The sequence below is a fragment of the Mastacembelus armatus genome, chromosome 22 (assembly GCF_900324485.2).
Source record: "Mastacembelus armatus chromosome 22, fMasArm1.2, whole genome shotgun sequence".
NCBI classification, from domain to species: Eukaryota; Metazoa; Chordata; class Actinopteri; order Synbranchiformes; family Mastacembelidae; genus Mastacembelus; species Mastacembelus armatus.
In genome coordinates, this window is record NC_046654.1 from 12778294 (window position 1) to 12788797 (window position 10504).

The 10504-nt window shown below is 40.9% G+C and overlaps 2 protein-coding genes across 3 annotated transcripts; one reads left to right on the forward strand and one right to left on the reverse strand.

The window, feature by feature from the left end:
- Positions 1-548: 548 nt before the first annotated feature.
- Positions 549-4143, reverse strand: zfyve19 (zinc finger, FYVE domain containing 19). Of its 2 annotated transcripts, none has more exons than XM_026303859.2 (11): positions 3901-4143; positions 3666-3787; positions 3522-3575; positions 3278-3444; positions 3047-3189; positions 2781-2889; positions 2453-2671; positions 2203-2279; positions 1873-1973; positions 1621-1785; positions 549-1393 (listed from the first exon to the last, which is right to left on the reverse strand). In XM_026303859.2, exons 1-11 carry the CDS (start codon positions 3952-3954, stop codon positions 1315-1317), a joined length of 1290 nt encoding a protein of 429 aa, XP_026159644.1. In that variant the 5' UTR covers positions 3955-4143; the 3' UTR covers positions 549-1314. The 2 variants fall into 2 exon arrangements, with proteins under 2 accessions (XP_026159644.1, XP_026159653.1); XM_026303868.2 differs by having other exon boundaries at positions 1621-1778; positions 1872-1973; positions 3901-4141.
- Positions 4144-4184: 41 nt separating this feature from the next.
- On the forward strand, positions 4185-7929 carry bub1bb (BUB1 mitotic checkpoint serine/threonine kinase Bb). The gene is made up of 9 exons (XM_026303847.2): positions 4185-4288; positions 4825-4992; positions 5112-5171; positions 5270-5414; positions 5513-5709; positions 5819-5982; positions 6120-6313; positions 6399-6499; positions 7108-7929. Exons 2-9 carry the CDS (start codon positions 4850-4852, stop codon positions 7394-7396), a joined length of 1293 nt encoding a protein of 430 aa, XP_026159632.1. The 5' UTR covers positions 4185-4288; positions 4825-4849; the 3' UTR covers positions 7397-7929.
- The last annotated feature ends 2575 nt before the right edge of the window (positions 7930-10504 follow it).

Sequence of the window (10504 nt, forward strand, 5' to 3'; positions counted from 1 at the left end):
TACTTTACTTGGTGGTTTATACATGTTTCTGTTTTCTAGTGTTTCCGTTAATGTTTCAAAAGAGTTGCTGAAACAAAGGAGATGTTGACATGTTGTCTAGGAGTAAACACAGTGAAATCAGCAGCAAGAAGGTCCATTAAGTATGCATCCATTATCCTCATCCATTTCCTGTCTGTGGTGCTTGTAAGACATGGGCAGAAAAGGTAAACAGAGTAAAGGCCTCCATACAAACCTTAATGGAGAAAACCCCCGGAGAAGAGAGTAATTATGGTTTCTCTTCAGTTAGTGAGAGTAATGCACACTTATGAAACTGCACTCTGGCCCTTTCTCTGTCATACACAGAGGGTCTTTTGGCTGAGGGCTCCATTATAGTAATTTGTTTAGTTTGCCCCCCCCAACGTCCATCCATACTGTGGTGCTACCCTTTGATAAAGCCCATAATACTGAGACATTTTTGTCACGTAATATCTTTGATAACAAAAAAGGTTCAGAGTTAAAAATAAAATCCAAATACATGCTGTGTTCTCGCAAAGATGTGACATAATGCCTGACAATTTTACTTCCTTTATAATGAAACTACACACAAGGACAGAAAGGCATAACTCATGTCACACTTGCAGCCAAACATAGACTGCAAAAGTGTCTGCCAAAAGAAAACAAAGCCCTCAGTAATCCCTTTATACTGACTTCTCTGCGCTTCCTCAGTCTGTGCTGTCAGTACTCTTGGATGGTACATCGCCCCAGATATGTCTGCCTTCTGCACATGTTGTCAACTTTTAAAAATAATCAGATGGATGACAAGTGCAAACCGTGCCTAAGATAAGCTTTTGTTGCCTTGAAGAAGCAGGACAAGTCAAATTTTAAAAAAAAGTTCAAGCTTATTATTGAGATGGAGCATTTAAAACTTCTGTGCACAGTACCTACAGCTTTGCTAAAACTGTCTCACAATCGCTGCAAGATTTATGTTCTGCTATTTTTATACATAACAAGAAAAATAGGAGCTATGTTTTACATAGATATTTGCATTGAATTTACATTATGTTTATGTCTAGTCTTTGCGTGCCATAAATGTTACCCATTGATTATTTGTTTATTCTGTTTACCTAGATCAGCATTTTGCTAACACAGAAAGCAGATGCAGTTACTCCTGTGGTCTACACTGCTGACTTTGGACAAGGTTCTGGCATAATTTGGATAACAGGTCATAATTAACATGTGAAACTAACAATCACAGGTCACTTAGGCTAAAGCACAAGTCTAACAGTGATGGCTGACCCGAGCCTGATAAGGCAAACACCTTTCACAGTCTCACTATCATGTCTTCCTCTTCTTCTTTGGTGCAGTGTAGTTAGTGGTATGATGCTCCTTCCTGTCATATTTATCATGGCCTTCCCTAGGGAGATAATGGAGCGTGAATTGATAATTCATCACACTAAATAGTTTATGTTCATGCTGCTTAACAGTATGGCAGCAGCCTGCCTACAATTTATCTGGGTCATGGTATGAATTTCAAATCACAGGCATCGTTCTTGGCCATGAGAGTCAGGATTTCCACTCAAAGCTCTAGTTTGAGTGAAAACAAACAACTATAGTGTTTATTTTGATGAATAAATGTGTTACCTGAAGCAGCGGTTGCAGTAAAGATCTCCATCACAGGTGTGACAGCGAAGCGTTGCATCTTGGTTACAGATGCAGCACCATGGCAGCTCGTCCTCATCACTGTCTGAAGGCTGATGTGCAACAGCAGCTGGTGTAACTCTGCTCTGGGCTTTTGAAACCTGGGCCGTTTAAAAAAAATCAAATCAGTGATTAAAATTTTTTTTTTATAGCTTGAGCAGTTTACGAATGTGTACGCTAGTTGTTCTTAGTACCAGTTTCTTAGGTGTTTTTTTCTTTTCTGTGTTCCTCGGTCCACTCGGTTCTAAAGGTATGTTGTAGCCACTAGCCTCGTCTAATGCTGCTTCTTCTGAAAGCTTAGACAAATACAATAGACAATAATACAATTTCAGAACAAGTTTGTTATTCACAATACAAATGATTAAAATGGCAAAATAGCAGCCCCTTGTGGCTGCCCTCACTGGTCTGAGTTAGCTCATCATGATCTTTAATGCGCTCACATGTTTTTAGTAAGAAATGTATTGTGCAAGACTCATTTTGATCTATGTTACAACATGAAGTCTATTTTTGCTTTAAGGGCCACACCTGTTTTAACACTCTTCTCACAGCTTCTTCCTCAGTCTCCTCCTCACTGTCCGGGTGCTGGAAATCCTCCATAGTAACTAGAAGTGACACAACAAATACAATATTGACAGGTTTTGGACATACTTGCACCTTCATATTTTTATGGCCACAGTGTTTACAGTGAGAGTCCTTGTCCTATTTTCTGACATTCATGTATAAAACTTGAGATAACAAAAGGATAAAAATACCAAGAACCTTATGTGTGAGGTACCTTTGTCTGGGTCCTGTCCTTTTAACTCTGCTAGTCTCTTGGTCATGTGAAGGATCTGATCGTGGGAATGGTGCTCCTTCCTCAGTTCCTCCATGGCCTCTTCCAGCACACGGGATTTCTCAGCCTCCAGCTGCTTGACTGCATCCTGGTTCTCCTCCAAATTCTCATCCAATGTTCCACCCTCCCCCTTGTTGAGATCGTTCATACGGCCATCTACACCTGCAGGGTTTAAGTATATGTTGAAGATGCTGCTGATATTACTGTGTATGATGGATTACTGATTTGTAATTGAATGTTAGTGAAAACACAGAGAGGAGTAACGTCTTACTGCATTCAGAGTTTGATTGCTGATCATCAATGGCAACTTCCTCTACCATCTGAGTAATTAGATTATTGGCTTGTTCAGTCTGGGTCCTGTTATCTGAAGGCTGGTACCCCTGTACAGATAGGCACATATACTGGTAAGCAATTCATGTTAAATAAAACAATTAAGTGTGAAGGTATTTGTAAATTGCCTCAAACCCATTAACCTGTCACTGGGCTGTACTGCAAAGTCAAAAACATTACAAACAAGTAGTCAGGAGTTTGTCTCACAGGTGGAGGAGCTCGAGATGGCGGGGGGTGACCCCGTAGAGCTGCCAGGCGGTCTTCCATCTCCTGAGCAGAAGGCACGGGCTTGCTGGGAGTTTTCAGAGCAGCAAGGCGAGACTCGAGCTCTTTCTCAGAGGGGATAGACTCTGAAGAAGAGGTAAAATATTATAACAAATTTTGCCAAAGGCCAGACTGTCAGACTAAATCAAAACGCTAAAAATCTGATTTCCTCACTGGGTGTAGTGTCGTCCTTCAGCTTTTGAAGTCTTTCAGCAATAGCCTGATCTTCCTTACTCAGGCCTTTGGTTGATAAACAGTCTGCTTTGTCATTTCTATTGCCTCCATATACAAGAGGCTGCGTTGACTGTCCCTGCTGTTTGGCCTCAAGTGCAGCTACACGTCTATTCAAGAAAAACAGATATCATGAATCTTCTGTGTAAAGTGCATCACTTTCCAAATGTGATCATAAAGCACTAACTTTTTGTAGTTTTCTGGAGGAGACCATCTTCCAGCACCGTTTTGAGATCCCCCGCTAAAATTCATTAAAAAAACAAACAAAACAAAGGTAAGCAAGAAGCTTTGTGATTTAATTTGATCTTCTCTTACAAGCCTTGGCCTTTACCTTGTCAGATTTCCGTGGCATTGCTTGCAGACCTTCTGCTGGGTGTTGCCACAGCGAGGCACCACAGCACTGAGAGTCAAACAGCTGGAGCAAAAGGAGCGGCCACAGCTCTTACAGCCCAGCTGTGGAGACAGAGCGACGTAAATGACACAGTTTACTCCCACCCTCTCCAAAAAATAACGTCTTAATGTGTGTAATATTTTAATTTTATTAATATTAACCAGCAACACATTACCTCCTTCTTGAAGAGGCTGAACTTTGACGCACAACAAAAACAACGACTGTCCATGCCGGCATGTGTAGACAGTCATGAGCAGGCTATCGGAATTTGGCCGTTGTTGCTATTGCGGGTAAATATGTAAAGCAAAACCAATTTGTGAACAATAACTCATCAGCTAGCTCCCTATTTTCAACCTTTTAGCCTTGAAATAACCAAAACAGGAAGCTTTCCGGAAGTTACTGTCTTACGTCCGATTACGTTTTCCGGTTTTCGATTCATCCAATCACGTCTCTCAAAATTGTCTCGCGGTCCTCGTTCAAAACATAAAACCGTCCATTCAACGGAGATCCTAAAGCAGCATCGTAACTCCCGAAACCACCTGGAAACGCGTCAAAAGAGGCTTGTAAGCGATTTATAAAATAATGCTTTTATAGTTACTCGGTTTTATTTTTATATTCGACTGGCAAAGTAAGCTAATATTGCGAGGATGACGAAAACAGTCGAGCTAAAGCCATTGTTAGCTAACTAGCTACTAACGTCCCAGGTCATGGCGTCACTAACGTTAGTCAGTCAGCTCAATGTGTCCTTCCGTCAAAGAGACAGGATGAAGGTTTAATAAAAATAGTTTCAGTATTATCTTAAAATACAATTAGCAACAAATAAACTCGTTTTATATGCGACATTTCTCACATTAATGTACATTCATTGGTGGTTTACATCAGTCGTTGCAATGCTGTAACGTAAGGGATCAAAGGTGAAAGAACCGGTTTACAACACACAATAAATAACGTTATATATATATATAACTATATAATACTATAAAATATTATTTTATAAGACATTGTTATAGCTCTTTATCTTAGCCCAGAAACTCTGACTTTAAATCGTTGTTCCACTGCAGACGACTGGCATTTCAGATGTGCTTGTGTCTCTCTGCAGGCATCTGGTTGTGTCAAACTCCACAATGGCCGAAGGAGGAGAGGTGGAATGGGAGCTGAGCAAAGAAAACATCCAGCCACTGCGACGGGGAAGAGCCATATCAGCCTTACACCAAGCACTCAGTCAACGACAGGATGGACTCTGTTCTGCCATCAACCAACAAAGACAGTATGAACAAGCTTTTGAAATTTGCATTCAGTTTGGGTACTGGCAATTGTGATGAACACAATTTATCATTGTCTGTATGTTATATAATAATGGTTTTTTTTGTGTTTTTGTTTCTCCAGGTCCTTTGAATCTGAACTGCGAATGTATGATGGAGATGATCCACTTGATGTTTGGGATCGGTAGGTAAAATATGTAAACAATGAAGTGTATTGGTATGTGCTGTTCTTATATCTGAGAGGCTTTATATTTAATCTGCACATGGGTCTGTATTTTTTAGGTACATAAAGTGGACAGAGCAAACCTTCCCTCAGGGAGGAAAGGAGAGCAACCTCACCACGCTGTTGGAACGGGTTGTAACCAGATTCACAGAGGAAAAGAAATATCACAACGACCCTCGCTATGTAGACCTCTGGATCAAATTTGTATGTGTAATATTTTCATTTCTGGCTACTTTTGCTGCTTTGATAAGATAATGCAACAGTAATAGTGTTTGCGATGCATGTGTATTTCATCCCATTAGGCAGAGAGCAGCCTGGAGCCCTTGGACATTTACAGGTACATGCAGACACAGGGAATAGGAGTGACACAGGCATCTTTCTACATCGCTTGGGCTGAAGAGCATGAGAATCAAGGCAGCTGCCTCAAAGCAGATCTGGTCTACCAGGAAGGATTCAGGAGGTCTGCTGAGCCTCACGATAAGCTCCTGCAGTTTCACAAGTAAGGATTGGTGCAGTGTAGTTTGAGGAAAAGATCTCAGTTTGTAGAGCAATACATTTCACTGCTTTAACTATATCATAACCACAATTGTCTGTATTGTTACCTGCAGGGCTCTCCAGGCCAGAGTGTCCCGGCAGGTGATGATGAATATGGAGGAGGATGATAGTGATGATGAGCCCAAACAACCAGAGAGAGTTTCTCTGGCTGACCTCAAACATAGAGGGAAGAAAAAGGCCATTGCCCCTGTCAACAGAACTGGGCCTGCAATCAAAAGTAAGTCTTTTGTCCTAATAATGAAATCTGTTGTGAAGTATTGAGCTCAAAATGCTTCAGTACCTTTGCATATTTAATATCAGCATTCTTATTGGAAGGAAATGTCTAATTTTAATGTTTGCTGGGTTTGTGGAAAGGTGTTTCTGGAGGCCTACAGTCGCGCGGTGCCCCTGTCCTAGGCAATGCTTCAAACACTCGGTTGGTCATCTTTGATGAGAACAGTGCTCAAAGTGCTGGTCCCTCAGAGCCTAAACAGGACCCTTGGATGGCTCCTCCTACTTCCAGAGCAAAGGAGAACGAGCAGAGGTCTGAGAGATGGTGTGATGTGAAGGTAATAAGAGGAGCATTAGTTAATTAAAATGTGTGTAATGTAGCCCAGTGCTCAGCTTAATGTTTTATGTTTTTGAGCACCACAGATGCCACAGAAGACTAAATTTGGACATACAGTTATGGCTCCACCACCACCCAAACCCACCTTTCAGCCATTTGTTGAAGAGTCAGACCAGCCTCCAACAATGTAAGCATCTACAAGAATTGGTTCACAACGGGATGCTTTCTGTTCAGATGTTGAAGTATTGACGAAGTGCTGTTGTGTTTCGCCACTTCTACTTTACAATACACACAATCCACCGTGTTGTCATCTTTTTAAAGTTTGAAACGATCCCAAACTTTGGACATTTTCTGCCTTTTACGGATGGCTTCGCTCTCTGCCATAGCGCCAACTTCTGATACCGAAATGCATTGTGCGACAGTGATTACAGTCCATGTGGAACAATGATCCCTATGCGTAGCAGGTCCGGTAACGCAAGTGATAGTAATTAAATGAATACTCAAGGCAAAAAAATTGCCTCAACGATTTTTTGTAATCAAATTAATCAATTTAGTTGAGTATTTGGTGTAGTCCTAGTTTTGATTCATTTCTTCTACTTGAACATTTAATTAATTGTGGTATTGTGATACTTATAATTAGGCTTTTTTCTTTTATAGACAGTGGATATTAGGGAATAATAAATAGATCACTCCATAATAAAAACGTGTAAGGTGAAGCCCTATTCTTGGGGGTTTTTTTTTATTATTAACAAGGCCTGCCTGTGATATATGTAAATCACTCTTTCCCTTCATTAGGACACCATGTAAGATCAACCCAGCAGTGAACACAGTTTTATCAACACGCAAACCCTGCAGAGAAGAAACCCCTCTGAAGAGACTACAGGAGCACCAACAGCAGCAGAAGGAGGCAGAATCAGGGAAACCACCAGAGCAGAGCATGTACTGTAAAGAGACGCTGCTCAACGGCGCAGCTGAATTCTGCTTTGAAGAACTGCGTGCTGAACGCTACTTTAAAAAGATGGTGCAGGAGTCACGGGGAGTCACATGCCAAAAGGATCAAGCTAGTGCCGGTGCTTCAACCTGATACATCTAAAAAGACTCACAATTTGATGGTTTTGCAAATATCATGTAAATTCTGTCATGATTTTTTTTGTGTGTGTGTGTTGTCCTACTGTAAATATTTTTATTAGAGATCCATTTAGTCAGGTAAAAAAAAAGAACCCTTTTGATCTGAACACAGCATTTTAGCAGTGTTTTAGCAGTTTGAGAAACAAAGTTAATGCAGAAATACTACTCAGTTATTCTAAATTTTACCCTTTATCCATGTGTTCTTCCTACTTTTTTTTAATGCATGTTGATTTTTTTTTTTTTTTTTTTTTAAGCTGCTTTGTCTTGAGCAGATTTTTCTGTACAGTTCCAACACGGCAGAAAGAGGCCTTCAGTGAGGTGACTCAACTGGACTGAGTAATATGTCCATTTTAGGCCATGTATCAGTAACTCAGTAAACTTTTTCAAGTGTCTGGCTGATGAGTTGTGGGATTGTGACTTTTTTTTAAGGGGGGGGCTGTAGTAGTAGACACTAAGGCACTGTCAGCAGAGGGCATGTAAGGGAAAGCATGGACTGTAGTCCTGGTAATGGTGTTTGGATTACCAATAGGCCACAAACAGTTTGGTGCTGACTGTAATGTTTTGAAGAGTGAACACTGGTTTAGTAATAGTAAAAACCACAGAAATGGTCTACATTTAAATGCTATTGTTATTGCTGTGTGTTCTAATGAGGTGAATTCATTGCACTGTCTCACTACTATTTGCACTTATTGGGGTATCCCAGCACTTAAACAGAAATGAGCATATCTTGCTTTCAGCTGGCCAAATGTTAATCATTGTCCAAGAGGTTACCCAGAAGCCAGCTGACTAAAGTAGGGGAGAAAACCTAATTTACTGTGATGATGGGATCCACTTCACACACTGGCAGGACAGACTTTGATGAATGGCTGCAAGACAGGTAGATGGCTCATTAGCAAGGGAAATCCACCCTTTGCAGTGGTAGGCAGAGTAGGCCTCTACAGTATTTTCTCCAAGAGCCTAGTACCCTGATTTTCCACTGCAGAGAGTGTTCCCGGTTTAACATGCACATGGAGGAATGGATGAGCAAACTTTAATCTCATACTGGAAATATGACATTGCCAGCCAAGAGCCTCTCAGTTGGTGAGTTAAACTGTCTACTTTAAATTTTGGCTTAGCACCAACAGCAGCTGAAATTCAGTGATAAATGATGCAGCAGCATGATGCGCTCCCATCATAATAACATAGCATAACCACATCATAATGCATCCTCTTTGGTTTGCTGTTTGGCAGGACTTATTAATAGCTCATCCTATGAAAGCAAGCAGCCAGTGACTCTGATTACGCTTCAGACAGAAAATCCATAGCTTTCTTTTATTGCAACGGAGAGAGATGGTACAAGCCAGCTACCTTTTCTTAATGTGCTTCAGACAGATCCTGAGAGAAGAACTTTTGTCCAGCGCTGCCACTTTGACAGACGAGAACACTCGGGCTCTGCAGGCCACATTTTACAGTCAGTGCTCTTAACCTATTTGTGTGGTCGGCATTTACATGCTCCAGTTAACAGAAGGTGCTCGGCCCAAGAAAACACTGATAAGACATGTTCAAGCACTGAGGTGAGCTGCACTGTGCTAACCAAACAAGAAAATAAATCATGATACTAAAAGGAGCTTGAAATTCAGACTTATTCTTTCATTATTTTAGAGTTGGTATTTTATAAACTTGACATCCTTAAAATCTCAATTATAACTTTCTTGCTACTTTGACCCACTATCTTAATTATTTGTACAATTTTGACTTTTTAAATTAGTAATAACATAATAATAGAATAATTTTGGTAAAATGGCCTGAAATTATTTTAATAGGTCAAATATTGCCAATGAACTTATACTTCCTTTAGCTGTGTAGGCTAAGGGCTTGTAACATGTGGTGTAATCCTCACAGTCATCCTACACAATAGACCGAATTGAAATGCAAACAGTTAAGGTAACACCATTTATGTGGCCCCTGGGCTTTTCATTTTAATGAGGCCATGGTTTAAATCCCATTGTCATTGTAAGCCCCTTTTAACATTACAAGCTATTTTACTCTTAATCCAAATGGGTGGCCATTGTTTCCTGGGGATGCCTAAGCAAAGCTGATATATACATTTAAATAACGCTTCTCTTTGGTAAAGCGAATAGAATAATCTGTATTTGCTGAAACAAAACTGATGTGAGCCAGTGAAGTCATCATAAGAGCAGCCAGAAGTGTTTCATTAATTGACCTTTTGACCCATGCAGTGCTCCTTTGTATCTGTCCAAGCAGAGATAGGTGCGAGTACATAAACAGGTCAGCTCAGATAGGCTGAACAAACAGGACTGTTTTTGTGATAACCTTCACGTTTGTGCACATGAAGAAACACGTTACACAACTGATTGCTGGTCTCGGCTCTGAACTCTAGAGAAATCAGGAAAATGGAAGTTTTATGAGACAGTAAAATATAGCAACGCCAAGAAATATGTGTGACAGTAATGCTGACAAGTAAGGAAGGAGTGAGAGAGAGGGAGGGGTGATGCCTGCCATACCCCCAGCAGGCAAATCTGTCATTATTATGCAGATCGAGTTCAGTGGATTTTTTTTTTCCCCACTTGAGTTTATTTTATGTGCAAAGACGTAGATCATTATTTACATCCATTATAGTGCCATTGCAAGGACGCGGTGCATTGCATGCATGCCCCAAATCGGGCTCAGTCTGCAAGCAGTTTCTGCACGACTTGACCTTAATACATTTTCCTGCTTTGTGTCTGGTCTTAGCTGCTGTATAAATTATTCAGGAAATGATTGTGGGGGAAACAGAAGGGAATGTTTTAGTCAAATAATGATGATGCTGGACTGGAGCAGCGTTGGAACTTCACTATCTTGTGCCTTCATCCCCAAAGATTTTTGGGTCACAGTGGTCTCTAAAGAGACTGTAAGGACGAAGATTGCACCCTCTACAGAAATAGCCTCACACACGCACACGCGCGCGCACACACGCGCACGCACACACACACACACACACACACACACACACACACACTCCAACAACAACCCCTCCCGCCATCTGCCATCCCTGACCCTGTCATTGCATGGATAATACATTTGA

What these genes read in the sequence shown, in the direction of transcription:
- bub1bb (XM_026303847.2), top strand. Translation starts at nt 4,850, where the DNA reads ATGGCCGAAGGAGGAGAGGTGGAATGGGAGCTGAGCAAAGAAAACATC. An exon ending in TAGACCTCTGGATCAAATTT is followed by an intron (nt 5,415 to 5,512) that starts GTATGTGTAATA and finishes TCATCCCATTAG; the next exon opens with GCAGAGAGCAGCCTGGAGCC. An exon ending in TCAGACCAGCCTCCAACAAT is followed by an intron (nt 6,500 to 7,107) that starts GTAAGCATCTAC and finishes TCCCTTCATTAG; the next exon opens with GACACCATGTAAGATCAACC.
- zfyve19 (XM_026303859.2), bottom strand. Translation starts at nt 3,954, where the DNA reads ATGGACAGTCGTTGTTTTTGTTGTGCGTCAAAGTTCAGCCTCTTCAAG. An exon ending in TCAGCCTCTTCAAGAAGGAG is followed by an intron (nt 3,788 to 3,900) that starts GTAATGTGTTGC and finishes CTGTCTCCACAG; the next exon opens with CTGGGCTGTAAGAGCTGTGG. An exon ending in GAAGGACGACACTACACCCA is followed by an intron (nt 3,190 to 3,277) that starts GTGAGGAAATCA and finishes CCTCTTCTTCAG; the next exon opens with AGTCTATCCCCTCTGAGAAA.